Raw genomic sequence first — 26,680 nt, 5'->3', positions numbered from 1 at the left:
GACACTGAAGTGCTCCAGCTGTAGAGAGAAAAACAGTCAGTGAATGATGATCACATCTGAAATGTCAAATCAAATGTCTGAAGTGTCTCGATGGTGTGGAAAGGCTGAAAACTTCTTCTTCTTCTTGTGCAAACAACTTTTAAATGACATGAATGTGTGATGATTAAAATGGTTTAAAGTTTACACCACAATATCCTAAATTGTCTTCATCTGTCCTGCAACGTGAAATCAACCTCTGGGATTCAGTTAAATTATTTCCAGGATATGAGATTTGTTTTGGTGATATTAGTTGTAAGATTTCAACTGATTTCTAAAATTGGTTTTGTTAAAATGACAAACTTCTTAAAAGTTTTAAATTAGACTCTTTAGCACCTGCAGAAACCCTCATGTCAGAATAAGTGGAGTTACCTGTGCTGGAGAGTGCCAAGATGAGGGTGAGAGAAAGGATCATCTTCATCATGAACAGGTAAATGCTGCAGACTAGTTTTCCTGGATGGTGATACTCCAGCCGCTCAGCACCGCTGTCCTTTATATACTGTGCAGGTGTGGAATAAATGTAGGACAGATGCATACGTAAAGACCACAGAGATTGGGTGTGTTCCCATTTTAACAGTCTGACTATTCAGACATTCCTCTCCTCTTTCTCTGAATCATCACATCAGCACACCTTCCCACACCCTTTTTTAATTTCAGTGATGTTTTCAAGTGCAGGACTGTCAATCAAAATAAAGAGCACTATATAAAAACTTTTAACTACAGCTATGAAGTCAAGATGATTTCTTTTTGGGTCTCTTTACCTTCTTCTCTTTGCAGAAAGTTTCATTCATTTTTCTTTTTCTTTTGTTCATATTTCCTAACGCAGTACATTTTAAGGTTCAGTTCAGTCAGAAGAGACAAGTGAGGTCAAGATAATTATTATCAGATGATACGAGATAATCAATAATCAATACGGTTTTTGGCGCTGAGACTCTGCAGGGAGATTTTGTAATTCTAAGTGAGGAGGCAGAGAGAGAGAATTACAACAACAGCAAGATGATGGACTCACAATGAAGCTGCATGGCTGTGCCATTGAATGATGTGACCAGCTGATGAGAAAGGCTAAAATAAGCTAAGATAAGATAAGCTATGAAAAAACTTTATTGATCCCATGCTACAGACAGCAAGAACAAAGAGGATGCAGAATTGAATCAACAGTGTATATGTACTTTATATACAAACCAGTGTAAAGGGTAATACTCCCTTATGAAGAATGGTTCAGGTTCACAGTGGAAAATTTGGAAGTAAACATGAGTAAGATATGAATAAGAGAAAACAGTGTTTTTGTACGTTTGCATGATAGGACATATACAACTCAGTACAAAAGATAAAGCACATGAATGACACTTGACATGTGTGAGAGGAGCGAATGAAGGATGGGATGAGAAAGAAGCTACACGCCGAAGCACAAGAATCATCTTCCTGACTCAACTTCTGCTTCCTGGTTTAATTTTATATGCCTGATGGCGGCTGATATGTCATATGTATCAATAAATCTATCAGGATGTTCCCGATAAACCAATTAATTTTGGCAGCAAAAGTGTTAAAAGTGGATCCAAAATAATCCGAACTCGACCAACATCACCCGACTTTTGTGACTTTTGATGATTTTTCTGAGGTTGCAGGAATCTGCAGCAGGTCCTCGACATTTGTTTCTTTGTTCTTTGATTTCATGCGTCAGTGAATTTTCTTGATGCATGTGCAGCGCTTCATGTGGTCATGCCCTCCCTCACACATCATTACATGTTCACTGTCTCATGTCTTCATCTTCATCGTCTGGAATGTTGTGAAACTGGCAACCCGTCAGCACACTCAGTGATGGCATGAACTGCGTAACCTGTGCTTTGTGTCACTTTATTGTGTTGTTGAATGTCCTATTTTATTTGAGCTCATTATCTTCTAGTTTACTTGGTTCAAACCCTTAAAAATCTTATGTATTTGTGTATTTGTGTCATCTTTTCATATTGTTTTGTGTTTCTTTGTCATCGTGTCTGATGCAACTTTGAGTTGCCTCGTTGTCGTAAGATGCTACACAAGTAAATCAGTACCCGTCAGTACATCAGCCTCGACTGATACTCTTGACAGCTTAATGCAGTGAAGCGACAGGTGCGTTGGGAGGTGGTGGCCTTCAGCACTGCAGGCTGTTTCCCTGAGTGATGTTAATATGGCCAACATTTCAGAGTCGCGACATGAAAAGAGAACATGAGAGAAGTTGGCAGGAGGCCAAGTTTCTTAATTTTTTTAGGTGTGGTTTAAATGAGATACACATCCATCTGCACTCAAGTCTGCCCTGCAGACAGTTTGTTGGTGCTCTCTGTTAATAAATTTGCAATCAGCTGACACCATAATGCCACAGCTGCTCTGACAATGCAACAATATATTTGATCATCCATCCATTTTGTATACTGCTTATCCCTTTCGGGGTTGCTGGGGGTGCGAGAGAACCCACGCATGCACGGGAAGAACATGCAAACTTCACACAGAAAGACCCGACCCAGGAATCGAACTGGCAACCTTGTTGCTGTGAGGCACGCGCACTTCCTGCTGCGCCACCATGCTGCCCATACTTGATCATGTCATCTGATAATGTAAAGCAGTGTGCATAATGAGTGCTTTCACTGTAGATATTTGAATATTTTTTTTGATGATAATCTCATACTTGATGCAGTTGTTCTAACCATAACCACTGGCACCACCACTCTGTAAAATGTTACTGAAGTAAAAATGTCTAAGTATAATCATGAAAATGTATTAAAAGTACTCAATGCCACTTGTGACTGTTATACTATTGTACCATTAGACTATTATTAGCCTAGTGGTGGATTCATATAAAAACAGGATTTTACGGTCTTACTTGAACAGTATTTTGTGTCTGTTTCATTATGGATCAATCAGAAAGGATCAAAATTATTAGAATAACCAGAGAAGCAGCAAATCCTCAAATTGAAGAAGCTGGACTCATGAAAAATCTGATGCATTTGTATTGACTGTTTGGCAGTTTGATGTGTTGGCTCTGGTTTTGTGGCGTTCTCTGGAGTCGCACCAGAGCAGCACTGCAGGTTAACCCCTCGAAGACATCAAAATGCTAGTTACAGGAACTGCATCTGTCCAGGGGAGCGACTGATGGTCGCCTTCAGGATTTTGGCAGCAGGTTAGCAGCAGTTAGCCTTAATTCATCAGGTCACAGTGGAAAGAACTGCAAAACAATCTGCCATGTAAGCAAAATGAATACACATAAGTGTTAATAAATCTCCATTTACAGTTCCAGTGGACACCTTCCAGGCCGTCCAGTAAGAAACATTATTCCAGAAACCTGTGAAGCTATCAACAGAATCTTGTTTTGAAGAGGCTCAGAAACAGCTGGATTCTGTGCTTTTTAGCTAAAGTTAGACAAAAAGCTGTGCAGTAAGAGTACTGCAAATTGAAAGTACTGCAAAGTGACCGCACTTCAACATGTCGAATGTGAGTATCAAACAGTTCCAGTTATTAGTCTTTTATTGTTTATAATCCCTCCAGTTACATTAAAACCTGCCAATAAACTGTTGAGATGTTCCTGAATTGGAGTGTTTATTTGATTTGACAGTCAGTTGTCGACACATAGACACTGATACAAATACTCAGCGACTGCAGTATTAATGGCTGCGAGTCGTACTTCAGGTTACACATCATGAGGTTGTGTACCTTTGCTGTCAGACTCAGATTCCTCTTTGAACTGTGTTTGCTGCGTTTAAAGTCAAATGTTTGTGTCGTCTTCGTACAGGCGTGCTGTACAGACACACACACACACACACACACACACACACACACACACACACACACACACACACACACACACACACACACACACACACACGCCCAGTTATGTGTGTCATTCCTTTTAACTCATTCATTGCGAGCATCGTGCAAGTAACCAAAAATGAAGAATCATTTACTGTTGCTAGTTCCCTCTGTCAAAAGTAATTTAATTACTAATTACTTTATTTTACTGTTTATAAAAGTAACTAGTTACAAGGGAAAGCAACTTTTGCATTACTTTTAAATCAGTATTATTTGAATGTGTGCGACCGCGTGGGATAATAGTCAAATATAATCACAGCACATCTGATTCTGCTGTTCTCAGTTAAATCGATTAATGAAGAAACCAATCGGCAGATTGATCGTTAAGCTGCAGCTGTTCTGTGAATACAACGTCAAGATCTGTGAAAAGAAGAACTGCTTCATTTTAGGAAGAAATGTCCAATACTTGCTGCAGTTTCTCTTGTGTGCGGATTCATTGCTTTCTTTGTCTTGTATGATAATAAAGTGAATATATTTAACTGCTGGTTGGACAGATCATGCTCAGATTAAAATGAACATTTTTCATTATGTTATTGATTAATAAAGAAAGCAAACAGCAGTGGATTAAATGTTGGAGTGTGCAAAGGCCACGGCTACACAAGGTGGACTTACACGCCATCGCCTCATACAGAACCTCACACAGTCACTGAGAATCGGACTGGGAGTCTTCCTTGACAAGAAGGGAAGCATACTGAAACTTTAGACTATAGACTGCTTCTTTATAGTTTCCAATTATGGAAATTATTTTGTTGCAGTAGCAATTAAACATACAGGCAAACACAGAATGTATCAACAATTATTTAGAAAAAGTAACAAAAAATATAAACAGGAATAAAAATCAAAATATAACTAAGTAAAACTGAATGTATAAAACTAAATATATAGTTTTTTTTTAAATATGTGTTATAATGTATAATACAGGGCTGAGTGGCACAGCAGGTAGTGCGCGTGCCTCACAGCAACAAGATCGCAGGTTCGACTCCCGGGTCGGGCCTTCCTGTGTGAAGTTTGCATGTTCTTCCCGTGCATGCGTGGGTTTTCTCCGGGCACTCCGGCTTCCTCCCACAGACCAAAAACATGCTCATTAGGTTAACTGGTGACTGTAAAATTGCCCCTAGGTGTGAGTGTGAGTGTGAATGGTTGTGTGTTTGTGCCCTGCGAGCGACTGGCGACCGGTCCAGGGTGTACCCCGCCTCTCGCCCGTTGACGGCTGGGATAGGCTCCAGCACCCCCCGCAACCCCGAAAGGGATAGGCGGTATAGAAAATGGATGTAAAATACATATTATATAATGTTATATGTTACTTTTTTTGACAAAGCGAATAGCGACAAATCTAGCTACTTTTTCTGGCGTTCTTACAGACCTCTGAAGACTCTGGCGTGATGGCATGAACCGTCCCTTTCTATGGCTGTGTGTGATCACCCCTCCTCCTCCTGCTGTCTCTCCCCCGGCTGCAGTGGTAGCTCTGCTCAGTGACTGCTGCGAGACAGCGGTCGGTCTGGATTCTGGCTGCTCGAACACAAAAAACAACACCAAAAAAGTAACTCCGCCAGAGTGTCTTTTAGTTCATGTCTGCCAGTCCCAAGCCTGGGCAAAGGAGGCAGGTTCAATTATGCAAATCATGCGATTATGTCATTTAGCGACTTCTGGCAACTTTTAGGACAGCCTCAAAAGCTGACAAGTGGACGCAGCGAAATGTGTCAAAATCACAGACATGTTTGCGGCCACAATGTTGACTGTCGACATCAAGTGCAGAGGCAGTCCCTGGTGCAAAGGCTGCCGAAGAGGCGCACAGCTCTAATGAGTCGTAGGCAGAGTCGTAAAACAGACGGAGGAGAAGTAGCTATTCAGGTTGATTCTCTCTCTCTCTCTCTCTCTCTCTCTCTCTCTCTCTCTCTGTTTTTCATACTTAAAGGTGCCACTTTGAGGAGCTCTTTATTTTACATGGATGCATGGTCTTACTGTAGGCCTAATTGTCTTATTTGTATTTGTAAACAGTACATTTCATTAAACTCTAGTCTAAAAACATCTCCAGTGTTTCTTTGACAACCGCTTTCACTTCAAGATGGGAATTGTAGCGTCTCTCCCAAGATGAAAGTCTCTGTGAGTAGTCAAAGAACATGTCTTTTTTCTTTTAGGATGGTTACTCTCTTCCATGGAGGCTACTGTGCTTTATTTTGATTTTTGAAACAACACAATGTGCGCATATATCCTCTGGTATGTCGTGTGGCTCCACATATCATATGCCAGGGCCATATTTTGGTCGCAGTCCAGCCCTGGCAGCAGGTAAGACTGCAGGTGACACTCGAGCCTGATGGTGGCACTTTTAAATGGTTAAGCAAACCGATAGCAAGAGGTCTTCACTGGGCTCGTAAACAGGGCCCAGGTTGAAACCTCTGTTAGAGTCCATCAAAACCGGACAACACCAGGTAAAAGTCTTGTTGAGATGCAGCATCATAACAATAATACAACAAACAGCATAAACACAAAGACACAACACAGTGAAGGTGTGATTTCCCAAGACTGACATGCAGGAAGCTGCACAGTTTGATATTTTCAGGAGAAGACTTTATTAACAATCAAAGACTGGTTAATCTGGATCAGCAGCTGTTTCCTCTTCAGGCTCTGAGTCTTGCCAGAAACGCCTCAATTTCTCCACACATTCGGTTTCTGTTTCTGTCTTTAATCCTCTCCAGAATCCTGATGCTCTTCTCTCGGTAGAAAGAGTGTAACGGTATCTCTGCGGCTCTCATGTGATATTCTATCGCCCTGTAGGTCTCCTTTCGGATGAAATTTACATATTGTGCGTAGTAGCTGTAAAGCATCTGTAGCCCTGCAGGGTCCAGGTCGCTCTCTAGCAGTTCCTCGAACATCTGGTCAGCTTCAGCTTGGTGGTTCGCCTGCCCGTGTATATTTGCAAGAGCTATTTTCCTCTTCAGCGAAGATTGTGGGTACAGTGAGATCACTTCTCTGCAGAGTGTGATTGCTCTGCTGAGCATGCTGGTCTCTGGGGGACTGTCCCTGTGCAGAAAGATCCTCATCTTGTAGCAGAGTGCAGCGCACCTCTTCACGTAACGTTCATCCGGATGTCTCTCCAGAATCTCCTCTGCCAGATCAATAGCCTCATCCAAAGATACGTAGATTCTGTACAGCCTGAGTAGCGGTTTGAGTCCACTGTAGCTGCTGACGGGCTTTCTTAAAACCCTTCTGGCTAACGCACGTGCTTCATCTTGTACTTTTTCCCCTCTCTTAGCGCACGCCTCAAGGTAAAGAGCAGCAAGGTACAAGTTCTCTGGATCGTGCTCCTTGGCGATTTTCATTTTGTCCAAGACATCAACCTCCAGCTCTTTGCTGCGGTGGCTGGCAGCACTGACCAACCCAATGACGTGGCTGGTGTGCCACTCCACCATGTCCGGCTGCATCCTGATGGCTCTCCGGAAGCAGTCTGCAGCCAGCTGCTGTTTGTCTCCGCTGAACTTCATCAGGGTCCAGGCTTTTTCGGCGTAGATCTCTGCATGGAGCTCGTCCTGGGATGGAGATGGATATTCGCTCATCAGGGCGTCGACCTTTGACAGGTAAGCCTGACACTCTGCTCGTTCTCCCAGGTGGTGGTGCAGCCAAGCCAAGTTCCCGTAGTTCACCACTAACCAGGGACCCTCATCCGAGACAGTGTTTCTCATCTGGCGGAAAGCCTCTGCGGCCCTGCTGAAGAAACGCCAGGCATCATCTGTGAGCCCCAGCTGGTCGTGGATGTACCCCTGCAGGTTGTAAATGTGACCCAGCCAGCTGTATCCCTCCTCAGTGCCGATGTCCTGCAGCTTGTCCCTGAGACGGAAAAGTTTGGACCCGCTGGGGTCCAGATCCCAGGTGAAGTGACACTGCAGGGCCTCCAGTTTGGACTCCAGGGTCGACTGACTCTGAGCAGCACTGATGGAGAATGACAATGACAAATATTAAATCACATCTATAGTACAGCCATATAATGTCCTCTGTGGAGTGCTAGGCTAATCATCTCATGCAGAGGAAGGAAGGAAGGAAGGAAGGAAGGAAGGAAGGAAGGAAGGAAGGAAGGAAGGAAGGAAGGAAGGAAGGAGTGTGTGGAGGAAGGAAAGGAGGAGAAAAAAGGAGAGACAGACTGTGGAAAAGGGGGAATAAGGTGGGTATAAAAGTAAGAAGACGGAGGAAAGTACCAAAGGAATCAGGGAAGGAACAGAGCAATCCATAATATGAAAAATATCAACAATGTTACTGATGACAGATGTGAAACGCAGACGCTGACACTCACCTCATCATGCAGCTGTTGGTTGTCTAAATATGCCTCTCTGCTTTCTGGTCTTTATGTACGCTGCTGCTTTTGGGTGCAGCATTATAAAATCATTAATGTTCAACTTCTGTGGCGTTGTAAATGATCTCATGTTGAGCGCTGGATTTGGACTCTGTCTGGACTCAAGCTGGAGAAGCACAAGAAGTCATGACTCACCGGAGCTGCATGGAGCTCAGGTGATCTGGATTTTTCCTAGAAATTCAAATCTTGGTCTTCAAATCCCTCCGACCATCAGAATTTTTAAAAAATGTTGCCAATATAAAAGATTTTTGAAGAGTTTTCCACATTGCAACTGCTGTTCAGTCAAAGATCGGTGCTAAAAATGTGATACCACTTTGCTCATAAAAACTTTTAAGTTATTTGTTCAATGTCCCTGTGGTTGTTTTTTTTTTTTTTGCTGTTGTTTGTTTGTTTTTTTATTACCTTAGTTCAGACTTGTTAATTTGTTAATATTCTGGAGTTAATATCTGGCATATTGTGCTTTATTTGTTAATTATGAGCTTTATTGATAGTGAGGTATGCCTGGTCATTCATTTTCTCTCAGGAATATTAAAATGATGGGGCGCTTTAAGCCACTGCCATGGGGGGGGGGGGGGGGGGGGGGGGGTGGTAGTTTGGCTTTGAACAAGCAAAGAGAGATGGAAATATAATAAAGAAGGTTTTTTCAGTCTTTGAGGACACGTGGAAACACGTGCAGTTAAACAACCTTTTCAAAGGTCGCCGGTGATGTACCCTTCAGAGAGGGTATGATAATAACCTGCTCGGAAAAATGATTGAGGCAACTTCTTATTTGCTCTGTTGAGGTCAGTACAGAGCCCAACAGCGTTGATACTACAGAAAATCGTAGAAGAAGAAGGTGGAGACGGTCTTTTTTAAAAGAAGAAGAAACTTGATGACGTTGTTTGCCTGCGACAGAGACGCCGTACGTGTAGCATGTAGCAGCAGTTATGAGCGACTTTGCGGGATTGTGCTGCTGGTTGCGAGATTAAAAGGATTATGTGAGTTTTCGTGACGACTTTGTGAGGAGTCACTTTAATATCTGAACGGAAAAATACAACTGGACTGTGTTAAAGTCCGGCACAGTGAGCTGGAAGTGCACAGTTACTTCGCTGGTGTAAAAACAGTCAGCTAGCTATCGTTAGCTGAAGTTGGTGATCAGCTAACTTCATTTCTGAGCCGTGTCGTGCTTTGTCTGTTCTTCAGGTGACGATGTGACAGCCAGACGTGTCTCTGTGCTGTTGCGGAGCAGTGCATGTCCCGGCCGCAGGAGGTGGAGGAGGGCAGGCGGAGGGTCTGAGCTGTGCGTCGGCGGCTGTCGGTATCCGGGATGGAGACCTGGACCCCCAATCCCCGAGCCAAGCCGTTCATCCCCCGCCAACAAAGAAGCTTGTACCTCACCTGGAAATACAAACTAACCAACAAGAGGACGATTCGTCGGTTGTGTCAGGTAAGTCAAGAAGCTGTTGATGGTTTGTGTGGCTACATGGAGGTCCCATTGACTTCATGTCTGCAGAACATCCCGCGCTTCGATGTGAATAATAACAAAGACACTTTCAATTTATGAAATAGCACTCGGCCACATTTTCTTCTTTCCCACGTGGTTGTGCATTCACCTAACCATTTTTGCATTTTTAACGTTTTAACCGCCCAAAATTGAGCCTCCATAGTGTTTCTTTGTCTTGTCGAAGTTACAGCAAACATTACTGCTTCCAGCCTCATTCACATTTACATTCAGCCTTTGCTCAGTCATGTATGCAGACAGGTTTAATTACTGTAATCTGACCTGAATGCTTTCTCAGTCTGCTATGGGCATGTGCACACACTGCCGCAGGCTGTAACATCAACCCACACGTCAAACAGAACTAAAACATCCTGACGAGAAATGAAATAAGGTCAGATTTGGAGGCGAACTCTGTTTTCTTAAAGACAAAGAAAAAGCACAAAGCTTTCTTCAGGCACTCCGACCGAGCCAAGGATAGTTAAAAAGCCTTTATTAAATTAGGGCATATTGATATAAAATATTCTAAACGCCGACCGGTTTCGACCACGGCGGGTCTTCATCAGGACGTAAAAAACAGATAAGGACCCGAGTCAGGTGCACTGATTGCTTATATAGTGCCAACGTCAACAGCAATTAGACCAGTTAATTCTCACATAACACAAGATGAAATGTTTCATACAGCCAATCATCAGACAGAACAGGAGTTCCAATTACAAAGATAAGTTATGATGATTTTTTTCAAAGAACATATCAACAAAGTAGCCACCGACCTGTGAGATGAGACAATTTCAATATCAGTCAAGTGATTAAACAATTATATAAAAAGGTTACATCAACAGTGATAAACCCATAATGAAAATATATATGTTTCAATCACGGAGTAAAGAGAAAGGGCTAATCTTCAACTGCCTACAAAATAATTACAGAAATGGTCTAAAATCCATCTCTTCATTAAGACCAGGATATATACAGGCATCTAATTTGAAAATCCAAAAAGTTTCCCTTTGTAATAATTTGTTGAGACAGTCTCCTCCTCTGATTGATGGTTCTACTTTTTCTATGCCCTCCACTTTTAGTATGTTATCATTATCATTGTGGGCTATATGGAAGTGACGTGCCATAGGATAGTCATTATTGTTAGTTCTTATCGCATATTTCTGCTCCGCCACTCTGTCTTTCAGACGTCCTTTTGTGCGTCCTATATAAAAGCAGCCACATGGGCAACTAAGACGACCACATATCAGATTAAGGTCTTGTAAGGTATTGTCTAGATAAACCTTTAGACAATACCTTAATCTGATATGTGGTCAGTTCTACTGGTGAGAGGTTGATCACAGTGTTTTGTGCCTCAGGGTCCCGCTCCGCAGACCCGTCCTGCGTAAGGTCTAAATGTTTATCTTTTGCCCCCACTTCATGCCAGCCATCGACCTATTCAGATTCTATAGGAGTTTACATCTCAAAGTGTGGTATTCACAAAGGCCACCTGGTGGACATGCACCTCAGCCTCCTTCCCTTACCTCTGGAAAAACTTTCAAACCGAAGTCTCAATTTTTCCCTTTGAGCAACAACCCCAGTTTGGTGGCGTTCACTAAAAAAGTTGATTATGATATTAAGAGACTATTTGACAAACCCCTCCCACCTCCACGTAAACACAATCTGACACTCCCTGAACGTACAGCTTTAAATGAACTTCAAAACAATAAAGACATAATTATAAAATGAGCAGACAAAGGTGGGGCGGTGGTAGTGTGGTGTTATGATAAATATGCGTGTGAAGCAAACCGCCAACTGCAAAACACCCAGTATTACACTGAACTGAGTTTGAATCCTCTCATACACATGAAGGAGGAACTCACAGCTCTTTTAAATAGAGCTAAAGACTGAGGTTGGATCAACACCAGTGAACATGGCTTCCTATCATGTGAACATCCAAGGCTTGCGACTTTCTACATGTTACCAAAAGTGCATAAGAAACCTGAAGACAACCCTCCTGGCAGGCCAATTGTATCTGCAAATGGCACTCTTACTGAACCGGCCTCACAATTTATTGATTATTATTTAAAACCGTATGTTCATAATTTACCTTCATATGTGAAGGACACTACTGATGTTTTAAATAAACTGAGCCAGGTTGATAATGTTATATGGGACTTTATGGTCACGTTAGATGTTGAAGCACTTTATACTAACATCGATCACTCTGAAGGACTGAGAGCTGTCAATCACTATTTATCCGACAGCGAAGGATTAACGCCCCCTACTGGCTTCATAGTAGAACTGACCGAATGGGTTTTGAAAAATATTGTGTTCTTGTTCCAAGATAGACTGTTTAGACAATGTAAAGGAACCAGCATGCGAGCTAGTTTTGCCCCTGAATATGCCTGTCTTTATTTAGGTCTTTGGGAGTCAGAATACGTCTTCAATCAGGAAGAAATCCTCACTGCGATAACATTAAAATGTATTGTAGATTCATTGATGACATTTTTCTTCTTTATAATGGCAGCCAAAATGAGCTTATAGATTTCTACCAATATCTTAACAATACAAATAAAAACATCAAATTATCTATGGAACACTCTACAGAAAATATTAATTTCCTAGATTTAACTATTTACAAAGGGAATGACAATAATTTACACACCACTCTATTTAGAAAACCGACTGATCGCAATTCTTTATTGCATTATGGGTCATTTCATCCCTTTCAACTTAAAAACAATATTCCATTTGGTCAGTTTCAAAGACTAAGAAGAATATGTGATCGGGATTCTGATTCTGAGACACAGTCTCAACATATGTCAAAACGCTTTCTGGATAGATCATATAATAGGACTAGTATCTCTACTGCTCAGACCAAGGCAGCCTCTATTAGGCGAGACCATCTCCTAAAACAGTCAAAGAGACAGAAAAAGAATACATCAGGTATTCACTTTGTCACACCGTATAGTTTACAAGCCCAGCAGAGTAAAAACATTATTTTGTCCAACTGGGAAATAATTAAAAGCAACCCCTCACTCTCTGAAGTTTTCCAGTCTCCTCCTATTTTCTGCCATAAGAGAGCCCCCACCATAAAAGACAGACTTATGCACAGCTACCTCCCAGTAAAGAAAGGAGACAGCTGGCTAAAGAGGCCTAATGGTGCCTACAAATGTCTGCAAACCAACTGGAAACACTGTTCCAATATCATACAACAGAAAGAATTCATAGATTTGAAAACTAAGAAAACATATAAAAATATACATTTCATCAACTGCAATTCAACTTATGTAGTGTACCGTCTTAGTTGCCCATGTGGCTGCTTTTATATAGGACGCACAAAAGGACGTCTGAAAGACAGAGTGGCGGAGCAGAAATATGCGATAAGAACTAACAATGATGACTATCCTATGGCACGTCACTTCCATATAGCCCACAATGATAATGATAACATACTAAAAGTGGAGGGCATAGAAAAAGTAGAACCATCAATCAGAGGAGGAGACCGTCTCAACAAATTATTACAAAGGGAAACTTTTTGGATTTTCAAATTAGATGCCTGTATATATCCTGGTCTTAATTTCAATTTCAATTCAATTCAATTTTATTTGTATAGCGCCAAATCACAACAGAAGTTGTCTCAGGACACTTTCCATATAGAGCTGGTACAGACCAAGCTCTTTATCTACAGAGAACCAACAATTCCCCCATGAGCAAGCACTTGGCGACAGTGGCGAGGAAAAACTTCCTTTTAACAGGCAGAAACCTCGAGCAGAACCAGACTCTGGGTGGGCGGCCATCTGCCTCGACCGGTTGGATGAGAGAGGAAGAGCAAGAGAGGGGGAGTGAGACAGACAGACAGACAGACAGACAGACAGACAGACAGACAGACAGACAGACAGACAGACAGACAGACAGACAGACAGACAGAGACAGAGAGACAGACATGCAGTCACAGTAACAGTGACAGTGGATGTAATAACAGCAGTAGCAGTTGCAGTGGATGTCAGGCAGGGCCAAGGCAGGAGACGCAGCTGAAATCCACAATCCAGATTCAGCCACTGTCCATGGGAACCTGCAAGACGACAAAGCACAGAGACTCCGGGGAAGGAGCTAAGTTAGTAACACGCCGTGGTAGGACATGAGAGCGTGCGGATGGAGAGGGACAGAAGGACGGAGGAGCTCGGTGTGTCTTTGGATGTCCCCCGACAGTCTAATCCTATAGCAGCATAACTAGGGGCTGGTCCAGGACCAGCCTGAGCCAGCCCTAACTATAAGCTTTATCAAAGAGGACAGTTTTAAGACGACTCTTAAATGTAGAGACAGTGTCTGCCTCCCGGACAAAGACTGGAAGATGGTTCCACAGGAGAGGAGCTTGATAGCTAAATGCTCTGACTCCTGTTCTGCTTTTTGAGACTTTAGGAACCATAAGTAGAAATGCATTCTGGGAACGCAGTGTTCGAGTAGGGCAATAAGGTACTATGAGCTCTTTAAGATAAGAAGGTGCCTGGCCACTTATGGCTTTGTAAGTAAGGAGGAGAATTTTAAACTCTATTCTAAACTTTACAGGGAGCCAGTGCAGAGCGGCGAGTATTGGAGAAATATGATCTCGCTTCCTGGTTTTTGTCAGAACACGTGCTGCAGCGTTCTGGAGCAACTGGAGAATATTCAGCAATGAATTTGGGCAGCCTGATAGTAAAGAATTGCAATAATCCAGCCTGGAAGTTACAAATGCATGGACTAGTTTTTCTGCATCATTTTGAGACAAAATATGCCTGATTTTTGCGATATTACGTAGGTGAAAAAAGGCAGTCCTTGAAATTTAATGAAGAGATGGATTTTAGACCATTTCTATAATTATTTTGTAGGCAGTTGAAGATTAGCCCTTTCTCTTTACTCCGTGATTGAAACATATATATTTTCATTATGGGTTTATCACTGTTGATGTAACCTTTTTATATAATTGTTTAATCACTTGACTGATATTGAAATTGTCTCATCTCACAGGTCGGTGGCTACTTGAAAAGTTGATATGTTCTTTGAAAAAAATCATCATAACTTATCTTTGTAATTGGAACTCCTGTTCTGTCTGATGATTGGCTGTATGAAACATTTGATCTTGTGTTATGTGAGAATTAACTGGTCTAATTGCTGTTGACGTTGGCACTATATAAGCAATCAGTGCACCTGACTCGGGTCCTTATCTGTTTTTTATGTTTGATGAAGACCCGCCGTGGTCGAAACCGGTCGGCGTTTAGAATATTTTATATCAATATGCCCTAATTTAATAAAGGCTTTTTAACTATCCTTGGCTCGGTCGGAGTGCCTGAAGAAAGCTTTGTGCTTTTTCTTTGTCTTCAACTTCAAGAGCACCTGACATTTAACTGGAGTCCACCACGTCTTTTACCTGCGAGCACTCAGTAATTCCCTCCTGTGAACTCTGTTTTCTCTTCTGCTTCCACAGGCTGGCGCTGTGCTGTTCCTGCTGATCACTGTCATCGTCAACATCAAACTCATCTTGGACACGAGAAGAGTAGCAAATGAAGATGCAGCAGCTCAAGAATATGGTGAGAAATGCGTCCAGAAGAAAAGGTGTGACTGTCTTTGTGTGGTTGGACCACCTGTTTTTATCTCACAGTTTAACCTCATTAAGGAGCCAGCTGGTCCGAACTTCTTGGAAACTTCAGGGTGGCCGCTGGATTTAGTTTTCTAGAAGTTCAGTGAGTTTCAACAATGATTAGTGTCAATATGATGATGTGAATGTAAATCTGTAAAAATAGCTTTAAAAGAAAGTATAAATCTGACCTTTTTAGTGGCTTTTCTAAATCTGTTGTTGAGGGTAAAACTTCTGCTTCTGCTTACAGAGATGTGTCTTATCAAACCTGTATTGTGTAACTGTTTGAGACAATGTTGTGAAAATGCATTTCATCTCAGCGCGGCTTCACTGTGGTGAACCTAATCTTGTGCTCCTACAGAGGACGCAATACCCAACATGGAGACGCCACGCAAGCCGGCTAATGGGCGCAAGGTCCTGGACATCGAGGTGTACTCGAGCCGCTCCAAGGTCTACGTGGCAGTGGACGGCACCACAGTGAGTTCAACTGGTTGATTGACTGAATGACTGGTGTCCAGTTAAAATCAGTAATCCTGAATCCAAATCCATCATTCTGAGAGATCTGGGAAAGCAGCAGTGTCGCACTGTGGGAGGGACAGCTTTTAATCCTGCGTTAGGGTTAGCTCCCACCCTAAAGTGAGAGGGCACATCAAACCCTGTAACTGTGGTTTCAGCTAAACTAGGCTAAACGCTAGCTGGATCTTTGTACCAAGGACAATTTGTCTACTCATTTGACTCTGGGCATGATGGTAAATAAGAGGATTTACCTGTTCAAACTTTTACCTGTGCTCTGAAGTCCAGCACACAGGTAAAACCTGTATGTTTATCCCCTGCAGGTGCTGGAGGACGACATGCGGGAGCAGGGCAGAGGCATCCATGTGATAGTCCTCAACCAGGCAACTGTAAGCGTTTAACATTTATTCTTTATTGGAAATGTTCAAATATTTCTGCCTGTTTCCCAGCAAGATCAGATAAATCTGTGTGTGTGTGCATTGATGCGTGCTTTCCTGTCTCAGGGTCATGTGATGGCCAAGAGGATATTTGACACCTACTCTCCTCATGAGGACGAAGCCATGATCCTCTTCCTCAACATGGTGACCCGGGGTCGAGTCCTCATCTTCACCATAAAGGTCAGTCTCTGCTGCTGCCTCAGCGCTCATGTTGTCTTCATGCGTCATGCAGACAAATTGAAAGAAACCTGACTGAATTAGTGGAGGAACATGTGTTTGTGCTGCAGGATGAGGGAACGTTCCACCTTAAGGATGCTGCTAAGAACCTGCTGAAGAGTCTGGGCAGCCAGGTGTCCCCCAACCTCAGCTGGAGGGACATGTGGACTCTGGTGGTGAAGAAAGGAGGTAGAGGAGCAAACCTTCACTTTCAAGTTGATGTCATTTCCTCATGTTTTGAGATCTCCACCCTCTGCTGTTTGTGATGAAGTTGTCAAAGCCTGACTCATAGCACAGCGTTTTGGTGTTACTCACACTCACACTGATGTTTGTGTGTGTTCTGGGATTCCAGGTCAGGTGTATGGAGAGAAGCACTCCAAGTCTCCGGCTCTGTCCACCTGGGGAGACCCAGTGCTGCTGAAGACGGAGGTGCAGCTCACTGCTTCTGAAGGTACGATGCAGTTCAACGTCCTGATGAGTGTAAAATATGTCTACAGCTGCTCACCTGCTGGCGGTAGAAGATTTCTCATGATGTCTAACGGTCCGTCCTGCAGAGGCGGAGTGCCACTGGGCAGACACCGAGCTGAACAGGAGGAGGAAGATCTTCTGCAGCAAAGTGGAAGGATACGGCAGCATCTGCAGCTGCAAAGACCCGGCGCCCATCGAGTTCAACCCTGACCCGGTAAGACTCAGCAGGACTCCTTCCCAGTTGTCTTCCTGAGCTGCAGGACAGAGGAGACTGACCGCAGGCAGCCCGGCTCAGTCTTCATTTGCTCATATGGGCACCTGACTGTTTCAGGTCCTTTAAACAAACCAGCTAGTGAGCTTCAGAGGTGCTGATTGGTGGATTCTGCCTGTGTGTTGAAAGTGAATTTTGCTCTAAATAAAACTCATCTTGAGGTCGTTACAATGTGCAGCTGACGGCCAGTTTGTCTTTCTCCAGCTTCCCATCAATAATGTCCTCAACGTCCCGGTGGCCGTCATCGCAGGGAACAGACCCAACTATCTCTACAGGTAAGACCTGAGCGCGAACGACACCACCCATCGCCACTCTTAGATTTGTACTTTTGCTTTTTTGCATTTCAGCAGTTGAGTTTTACCCTTAAACCAATGAAGATAAATGTGGCGCCCGGGTGGTAAATATTCCTCCAAGTCGACCACTCGCTGCTGAGGAGCCGCTGCTGAGGAAAGATGGCAGCCCCTCCCTGACAGACACATTTGGCCTTAACGTGAAGGGATATCGCAGTTGGCCTGTCACAGTCACACCGCGGTGCCGTTACTCTCGTTCGTCTCCTGTGACTGAAAGATAATCACGACCGTTTGTCGTCTGTTTCCAGGATGCTGAGGTCACTTCTCTCTGCTCATGGCGTCAACCCACAGATGATCACAGTCTTCATCGATGGATATTATGAGGTACCAGGTTTCAGTTTCTTCTTGGCAGTCAGTTCTCCGCTGACGCCAACACGACGCCACTGTGGGTGTAATCCTCAGCGCTCAATAAGAGACGGTCATGGTCACGCCAGCGATTATACAGGACCCGAGTTACCGCACCGATACCAAAATTATACTTTATTTGGTACCTCACTGTTTTTTTTTCTTTTGACAAGAAGTAAAAGTCAAATATTAGATGTTGTCTAAACTCAGCAGCCACACAGGAAGTTAAACTAGACAAAAAAATGGCAAAATGTTGATTTGGATCAGGATATTTTAGCGCCAGCAGTGTTCGATTCAGACCTCCAAACTGGGCTTCAGTCCTCACCCTGAGCCGCGCGAGGCAACCGTACATCTGACCACAGGAGATCAGATCATTTCAGGCTGTGCTGACGCTCACCGTCTCTGCTCCAGGAGCCCATGGACGTCGTCGAGCTGTTTGGACTGAAGGGGGTTCAGCACACACCCATCAGCATCAAGAACGCCAGAGTGTCTCAGGTAAACTCAGGTCACTTCACTGCAGGACTTTTTGATGATCTGAGCTGAGACGTCAGCGAATGTTTGGAGGTTGAGCCTCGTTTCACATCAGTAAAGTGCGACCTGCAGCAGCTCTGCTTCTGTTTCTGTCGTGCAAATCAACTCGTCTCTGCTCTGTCACAGCACTACAAGGCGAGTCTGACTGCGACCTTCAACCTTCACCCAGTGAGTGCTTTGGTTTCCTTTCACCAAGACAAACAGTAAAACCGTTCACTGACGAATGAGCAGTAAGATGTGTGTGTGGCTGAAGCGATGCTCAAACACAGGCTGTAAACGAGGGTGACTTTTTAAAATTGCTTCTTAATGAACGCGTTATGCTTCGTTCTCACCAGGACGCAAACTTTGCCATCGTCTTAGAAGAAGACCTGGACATCTCCATCGACTTCTTCAGGTACGTCCTCCAGGTGACGACTGAAGTCATGCTGAGATTATTGTGATTATTGATTATTGCAGAGTGGAAACAGCAGATTCATTGATTTAAAACAAACTAACATGAGGTGCAGCCTGATGTATGAGAGCTGTCTTCACCTCAAGGTTTTATTGGATTTTATAGAAGCTCTGTTTATCACTACTCCCTTTATGTCGTATATTCTCTTGACAGCTGACAAGAATAAAATCTAATTTAATCAGTAAATGTGTAAATGTGATTCTCTGATGGTAAGTTTGGTTTTGCCTGGACGTCACACGATGAACAGAGAAGGCCCTTAAACTCTTCTGGCAGCCACCACTAGGTGGCAGTAGACCCTCAGAGATGAGGCAGCCGTTGGCTCTCAGAGACTCTGCCCTCCTCGGTTGGACAGCTGCCTGTGAAAGGTGTGTTTGCTGTAAAAGCTGCAGCTTCCCTCCTGGGCAGAACGACCTATTTGAGGTGCCTTGCAGGCGTCACTTCGCTCGTTTTAATGCCAGTTTGCTCTCTGAAGCGAGCGTCAGGCTCTCTGTTAGTGTTCTGAAAAGCAAAGCGTGGCGTGATGAAAACAAGCCTGTGGTTTTTTTTGCTTGCTGTTCTGAACTCAGCTCTCCAGACGGCTCAAATATGAAATGATCTCATCTTCATTTGCATTCATTTATTGACACTTTTTCGTCAGAATGACAGAATGTGTCGGCTTCCCTCTATCACACAAACTAATGTAGTGACTGTGTCCTGACCTGCAGGTCCAGGTAAACCTGACTCAGTCCCAGTGAACTCAGCTCTTCATGTTACACTAAGGAGAGTGCAAGAGGACAGTTTGTGTCATGATGTTGTTCATTATACTGATGACGCTAATGTTGCTGTTTTGTTTTGTTTTGTTTTGTTTTTTTTTTGCAGTTTTCTGAGTCAGACCGTCCACCTGTTGAATGAGGATGACAGCCTGTACTGTATCTCCGCCTGGAATGACCAGGCGAGTACTGACCACTTCACCTGTTCATCCTGAAGCCTCCGCCGTCCTTCTCCATCTCATTCATCCGTCTCTTCTCTGTGATTGATCAGTTTAAAAGTCTGTTGAGAAGCAGACGGGTGCGTGCGTGCATCTTCAGCCGTGAACAGTTTCATAGCTGACATCTGACTCTCTGGACATCTGGTGCTTTTAGGATTGCTTGAGGTGACTTTAACAATAGAACATGTGATGAGGTGATCAGTTTTCTTTTGACCTGACGGCATCACGTAACCACAGGATCTGTTGATCTTGTTCTGTCCTTAAACATGAATTGACTGCCTTTTCTTTCCTGGTGTGTCACGTTAAACGTCGTGAAAACAGAGCAGTGGGGGGCAGCGTGGGGGGCCGCTGTTGCGTCTTGACTGATACGAGAACAAAATGACAGTCGCAGGTTGTTCCCATGTCAGTGGCGTTCGAGGCTATTTCCACGTCTAGAACTTCAGTGCACGTCATAGCGTCTCAGGGGAATAAGGGTGAAGTTAGCATGTCCAGCCAGGTGTGATGTGTCTGTCACTGCAGGCAGGAGCTGGAGCCGATGACTGGGGCCTGGGAATGAAAGATGGTTGTACTTTTCCCACTGAAGACAAAAGCCAGATGTTAGTGGGTGTGTGTGAGTCTTGTGTCGAGTGTGAAAGGGGCATTAGCTGCGTTTTCCTCCTGTCCAGATGTCTCATTCAGTTCCTGTCCGCTGGATGACCTGCAGGAAGACATGATGTCCACGGAAAAGCTGCTTGTGTTACTTACAGCTGCTGCTGCTGCTGTTGTTGTTGTTGTTGTTGTTGTTGTGCAGGGCTACGAGCACACCGCGGAGGACCCGGCCCTGCTGTACCGGGTGGAGAGCATGCCCGGCCTGGGCTGGGTGCTGAAGAAGAGCCTCTACAAGGATGAGCTGGAGCCAAAGTGGCCAACACCTGAGAAGGTGAAGGATTTGTCTTTTATGTATTTAAAAGGATGTTTTCCTGCATTGTGTTGCAGGTTATTTTACATTCAAGCTGACCAAAGTTAGTCCATCACAGTCGCTTAGTCACACCAAACCAGAGCTGTACGCAGAGCAAAAATTAGACTTCTCTTCATCCGGAGGACACAAACGCTTTCACAACAAGGATTTCATCAGGTGATAATCTGAATTTAATCACCTAAATCCAGGTTTAATCCACTGTAACATCCAGAGCTGAGAGCCTGTTGGTCAAAAAGCTTGATGAGCTTTACTGTCAGAAGGAAAACGACATCAAGCATGTCGTGAAAACTTTGACATTGAAAACGCCAAATGACTGCTGACTGTGAGGGATGATAAATCTGTCAGATAGAAAGGAAAACAGAAGAAATGATGCCTAATTTAGAACATGTGTGTCTTGCAGCTGTGGGACTGGGACATGTGGATGCGAATGCCGGAGCAGAGGAAAGACCGAGAGTGCATCATCCCCGACGTGTCCCGCTCTTACCACTTCGGCATCATCGGCCTCAACATGAATGGCTATTTCCATGTGAGATCTGAAAGAAATTAAACTCCAGGGCAACACAAATCGGCATCAGTCGACCCTGAAAGACCTGAAACAAACGCTTACTGTGAAGTGTCGATAATTAAACATGAGAAGCGTTAAATCTCTGACGCTCAGCCAGCAGCTGGAAGGAGAGCAGGTGTGTGTTTTCACGTCATTTTTCAGGTGAAGCACTCTGAATTTTTCATCGTTTCTGTCTCACAGGAAGTTTACTTCAAGAAACACAAGTTCAACACTGTCCCCAACGTGCAGCTGAAGAGTGTCGACAGGTGTGTGCACGCAGGTCACCTGATGTCAGCTGACCGATGATTGTGCGTTTTTCATATCGTGAACTGTGTGTGGAAACGCAGTGACCGTCTGTGTGCGCCTGTTTTCACAGCTTAAAGAAAGACGCTTATGAAGTGGAGATCCAGAATCTGCTGAAGTGAGTGGGACACGGGGACACAGAGGGACACAGGGGGACTCAGAGAGACACAGAGCTGAGATAGATGTCACACTCTTTATGATCTGTGTGTGCTTGCAGGGAAGCGGAGGTTCTGGACCACACCAAGAACCCGTGTGAGGACTCGTTCCTGCCAGACTCTGAGGGGAAGACCTACGTCATGTTCATTAAGATGGAGGCGGAGACAGACACATCCACCTGGACAGAGCTCGCCAAGGTACTGGCTCGGAGCAGGAGTGTTGGTTGGTGGACTTTTAAGAGGCCCGTGCTAGCGCTCGTGCGTGTCTTTGCCCGTTAACCGTCGGTTCTTCGACGTCCTGCACTTCTGTGTCAGAGCTGTCCAGTAATCTCCATTTGACTGTCATGCTGTCCATATTTGTCTTTGCAGTTATTGATATTGTCTCTTCAGTGTCTCGTCTCTGTCTTTGCTGTGAGGGACAGGATCACTCTGATCCGTCTTTTCTCTGTCGTCCGCTCAGTGCCTCCATGTTTGGGACCTGGATGTCCGGGGGTACCACAGAGGCCTGTGGCGGCTCTTCAGAAAGAGGAATCACGTCCTGGTGGTGGCCGTGCCGATCTCCCCGTACTCGTAAGTAAAGCTCGAATTGTACTCGTCCAGCCAGGCAGACACCCGGTATGATACAAACAGAGAGGTGTGCGTGTCCGCTGTCCAGTTAGAGGCATATTATAACCTCGAAACGTCCACCTGCGCACACACAGGTGCAACACCTCAGCTAACGTGAGCTCGAGCTGCATCGATCCGCCTTTCCTGTGCAGCTCAGCTCTGAACTTGTATTCTGTTAAGGCAGGTCGCGGCGTGGCCATAGTTAGCTTCACAGCTTCATCTGCAGGATCGAGTTCTGTGAAAGTCCAGCTTCACAGTTTCTCACAGCAGTTTGGTCCCAGATGCTCCAGACGTATGTCACTGCTGGAAATCCGGTCTTTCATAAACCTGGGCTGGCTGTGCCGCAGGAAGATGCTAAATCTTTCAAACTGAAGCGACATGACCAGAGAAAACAGACAAGGGGCCGTGGTGTTCCCTGCTCGAAACGTAAAAAACCAACAAAACCCAGAATGCACTGCACCGCACCAGACCACTGAACTCTCCCGCTGGTGGCTGACACACAACACGGCGGCCGCCTGGTCACAACCCTGAAATCCGAGGCGTGAGCAGAATGACTCGTATCTGCAGCTCTGTGTGCCGCCAACGTGTTCATTTACATGTTCTGCTCACGCTGCAGTGACACAGATCTGGTTGAAAAGTTTCCTTTCATGCACGAGAAGCGTAAGAACACGGCGGCTCTGGCTTTTACAGCTTATATGACGACAAAATGATAATAAAGCTGCTGTTGAAAAGCAGGAGACCTCGTGACGTCGCCCTCTGAGCACGTCCTGGTTCACTCACTGTTTCTTTCAATGGCTGTGTCCTGAACCTCGGCATTGTCCTTCAGCTTCAGAGTGTAGTTTTTGTCCTGTATTGTCTTAACTTTAGTTTATTTGTAACAGCTCTTGATTCATGTCTCAAAAGCCTCTTTTCTTTGGAGACATGAGCCGGTAAACGTCTCCGTCTCCTGCAGCAAACAGGACAAATGTCTCTCTCATCTTTGACCACTTCCTGTCCACTCTGTCTCTGTCCTCCTGTCTCTTTGTTTCATGACCAGTGTGAAGAAACCAGTCAGTGTCACTCCCATTCACTTAGAGCCTCCGCCCAAAGAAGAGGGAGCCCCGGTGGAGCAGGTGTAGACACTCAAACACACACCTCAGTCCAGGCCTTAACTCTTCTTCTCTCCACCAACAACCACTAATAATCCAGCCTGGACCAGAACCGCACAGCTGACTGGTCCTCCATGTTGAACTTGTGTCTGAGAGGATGCTGGGAAATGGAGTCCTAATGTTTGCTAAACAAAAGAGGGATTATCCACAGCTGGAGGAGGACGGTTAAACGTGACCTACAACCAAAACACCACATATGACGCTACGCCACCGTCAGCCGTGGGCTGATCTGAGTTCAGTCCTCGCCGCGACTTTTCAACAAGGTACAAACACTCGTTTTCCTCCGTCGGTTGTGTTTTTTTAACTCCTGAGTGCTTCGACCATTTTGTAAATACGTTTTAACTTATGGCTATTTATTTTACACCTGTCAGTCAAAAAGGACTTTAATGGTTTGTTTGCTTTTTTTTTTTTTTTTTTTTTTTTAAAGATCCACTTTTATCGAGATAAAAGCATTTTTTAAGAGCCTAACGTTTACAGATAATAATGTATATACATGCCTATATATATTTTTTGATGAAAAATTTAAAGGGTCAGCATATTTTTCAGCGCTCAGTCTGGAGTTTGAGCGAAACCTTGTGGGTTGTTACTGCGTCAGCGTCATGAGGGGAAGTCAACGGTGGCTGAAAGAGACAAAAAGGAGAAAATATTCACAGATTTGACAGCATGTACTCGAGTTAGAAAGAGCAAACTGAAACTCTGAAGCGCATCATGGTACGACACAGCGCCGCTCTGCGCTGACAAGAACAAACAGGAAGTACTTTCGTGTGTGAAACATCTTTGATCAGTTCCTGGTTTAAATTTGGAAAATATTCATGAAGTTCTTCCACAGCTGTCAAAAATACAGAAATGTGGCTCCTTTTGTAAAATATTTTATCTCTTCCTTCAGGAAAAGTGTTGTTTTGTCTCAGTATTGAAAATTTAACATTTACACTACAAAATAAAAGTGGAAAATTACTGAAATTCTATGATTTTAAAATGTAATTTTCCTTTTCCTTCATCATAGTTTGCTTTTTGTTTGTGAAATTCTGCTTTTATTTCTCTAAAAAAAATGCGCAATTGCGTTTACTGTGTGTTCCTGAATGCAGCACATGTGTGAAGGAGTTTTGGCTTCTCTCAGCCACCGTAGCAGCTGGAGGCTCAAGCATTTGAACAGAAAGCACCGACCGTTGCCGGCTGAACGCTCGACGTGCAGACAGAATCCAGGAAGCTCGTTTTTAGCCGTCAGACGCTGAAACGTTCGGGAGCGACTGACGGAGTCTCGATGTCTGTTGTGACTTCAGACGTCTGCAGTCGCTGAGCAGAAAACGGCAGCAGCGTGAACTCGTCTGTGTGACGGCGGCGTTTGTTCTGCCATTCGCCTTCTTTTTCACTGTCCTTCATCTGCGGCCCGTTTTTTCATTTCCAGATCCGCTCAGATATCTTTCAAAACAACGAGCAGCTCTTCACCTTTTACTTTCATCAGATCAGTGACATTTCTGTGGTCCTTGCTGAGTTTTGAAACCACGTTTCCAAGGCGACAGTCGCCTGCTGATGTTGGTGCTGTGCTTTGATTGGTCAGCATCTTTCGTGGCCTCGGCTCCATCGCCCGCTGTCAGCTGACGTGCACGCTGTGCGTTCGTCACGCTTCGTCCACACGTGCATGGGTGTTTGTCCAAACGTAGCTTTTGTTGGTCTTTGGTCCACACGCTCAGGAAGACTCCGTCCAGAGTCTCTGGTCTGTGACGTCAGAGAGTCGTCTTCTTTAGCGTGGGGACATGTTGTGATGGTGGATGTGGTCAAAGTAGTGCAGATGCTAACGGGGCTTTTTTTCATGTTGATGCACAAACACAGTTCCTCCTCCTCCTCCTTAATTGGGGAGCAGAGGCGTCAGAATGTGCCTCAGAGTTCACTGGACGTCATCTAACAGACCCACATCAACACATCGCTGGTTTTGGGTGAGACCTGGTCGGAAATTTACGAATCCCGCGATGCAGGATTCCATATTAGGACTCGTAGTTCAGCTGTTGGACTTTAGTTTCAGGGAGCCTGCTGGTAACAGCTCTTTTCAGGCTTCTGATTGGCCAGCGTGGCTTACATGGACTGTCAGCATCTGCGTTCGTTACTGTGCCGTGCTTCCAATCAGGGGTCACGTTCATGTGCTGGGGTCACAGGACCGCCTGCTGCTGTGAGCTCTGATGCTCTTCATGTTTGCCATCGGCTCGTTTGGATCTGTGAGAGAGAAACGGCTAACACCAGCTAACCCTGCTAATCTTTATAATGCAGGACAAGCACAGCACTGAATGCTGCCGATGACTCGAAATAACAAAGAACTCAAAGTAACACACTGGGAATCAGCGCTAATGTTAGCAAGCTAGGCTAACTAGCATCCACCTGGTTAGCCTAGCTTGTTAGCTTCCACTTCAGCCATAGAAAACAAATTTAGCAGCGTGCACTGATGAATGTTGTAAAGGGGACAGACGGGGACAAAAACCGTCTCATTGTTCAGTGGACGACCACAAGCAGAGTCCAATCCTCCCGTGAAAACCGGCCGAATGTGTCCTGTCGCTGCTGTATATGGAATATTTTTTACTTTTTACGACTTACAGTGTTAAACAAACTCATTTCAATCAGTTTGAAGAAGCTGCTTTTTCATTTCACTCAGTTTTTGTACGTCTCTCTGTGGGATCGAGACGGTGAAACGAACTCTGCGTCTCCTCAGCAATACGGCTGTTTAACGCTGTGAGATAATTTGGAAAATACTGGAAGGTACGTGGTTTGACGATGAGGGTGTGTGAGCATACTGTAAGTTTCTGACATGTGTGAGTTCCTTTATCTTTTGTCCTGGAAATGAATAAAGATGTTTTTCCTGAGGATTCATTGTGTCGCTCCTTTCTTTCATTTCGAGGCCTCAGCACGCCGTATGATGCCGAAATAATTCACACAGAAGGATTTATTATTGCTGCATATTATTCATGGACAAACTTGGAGCGCTTGTTATTCTTAGCTCAGGTTTTTGTGCTCATGCAGCCTTGTGCTGCCTGCAGATTTCCCAAGAGAGCTGCAAGCAAAGCAACGGTGAGAGGAAGCGTACGCGGCGAGGGAAATGTATGCAAATCCTCGGTGCTCTGCGGGTTTCCGCTGCCGCTGCGG

General features: G+C 44.5%; 2 protein-coding genes across 2 annotated transcripts; one reads left to right on the top strand and one right to left on the bottom strand.

Annotated features, from left to right (window-relative positions):
• Positions 1-6,491: 6,491 nt before the first annotated feature.
• LOC139330053 (interferon-induced protein with tetratricopeptide repeats 1-like) lies at positions 6,492-8,163 on the bottom strand. Its single transcript, XM_070960782.1, has 2 exons — positions 8,159-8,163; positions 6,492-7,800 (listed from the first exon to the last, which is right to left on the bottom strand). Exons 1-2 carry the CDS (start codon positions 8,161-8,163, stop codon positions 6,492-6,494), a joined length of 1,314 nt encoding a protein of 437 aa, XP_070816883.1.
• Positions 8,164-9,097: 934 nt separating this feature from the next.
• pomgnt1 (protein O-linked mannose N-acetylglucosaminyltransferase 1 (beta 1,2-)) lies at positions 9,098-26,401 on the top strand. The gene is made up of 22 exons (XM_070961488.1): positions 9,098-9,195; positions 9,401-9,644; positions 15,139-15,241; positions 15,650-15,765; positions 16,125-16,190; positions 16,305-16,418; positions 16,526-16,643; positions 16,807-16,905; positions 17,009-17,136; positions 17,398-17,468; positions 17,792-17,867; positions 18,300-18,383; positions 18,546-18,587; positions 18,755-18,813; positions 19,729-19,801; positions 20,628-20,756; positions 21,196-21,321; positions 21,541-21,605; positions 21,716-21,760; positions 21,860-21,995; positions 22,258-22,367; positions 23,440-26,401. The coding sequence occupies exons 2-22, from the start codon at positions 9,525-9,527 to the stop codon at positions 23,519-23,521; spliced, it is 1,962 nt and encodes a 653-aa protein (XP_070817589.1). The 5' UTR covers positions 9,098-9,195; positions 9,401-9,524; the 3' UTR covers positions 23,522-26,401.
• Positions 26,402-26,680: the final 279 nt, after the last annotated feature.

This window comes from Chaetodon trifascialis, chromosome 4 (genome assembly GCF_039877785.1).
Source record: "Chaetodon trifascialis isolate fChaTrf1 chromosome 4, fChaTrf1.hap1, whole genome shotgun sequence".
Taxonomy (NCBI): domain Eukaryota; kingdom Metazoa; phylum Chordata; class Actinopteri; order Chaetodontiformes; family Chaetodontidae; genus Chaetodon; species Chaetodon trifascialis.
This window is presented reverse-complemented; position numbering and strand designations above follow the sequence as displayed.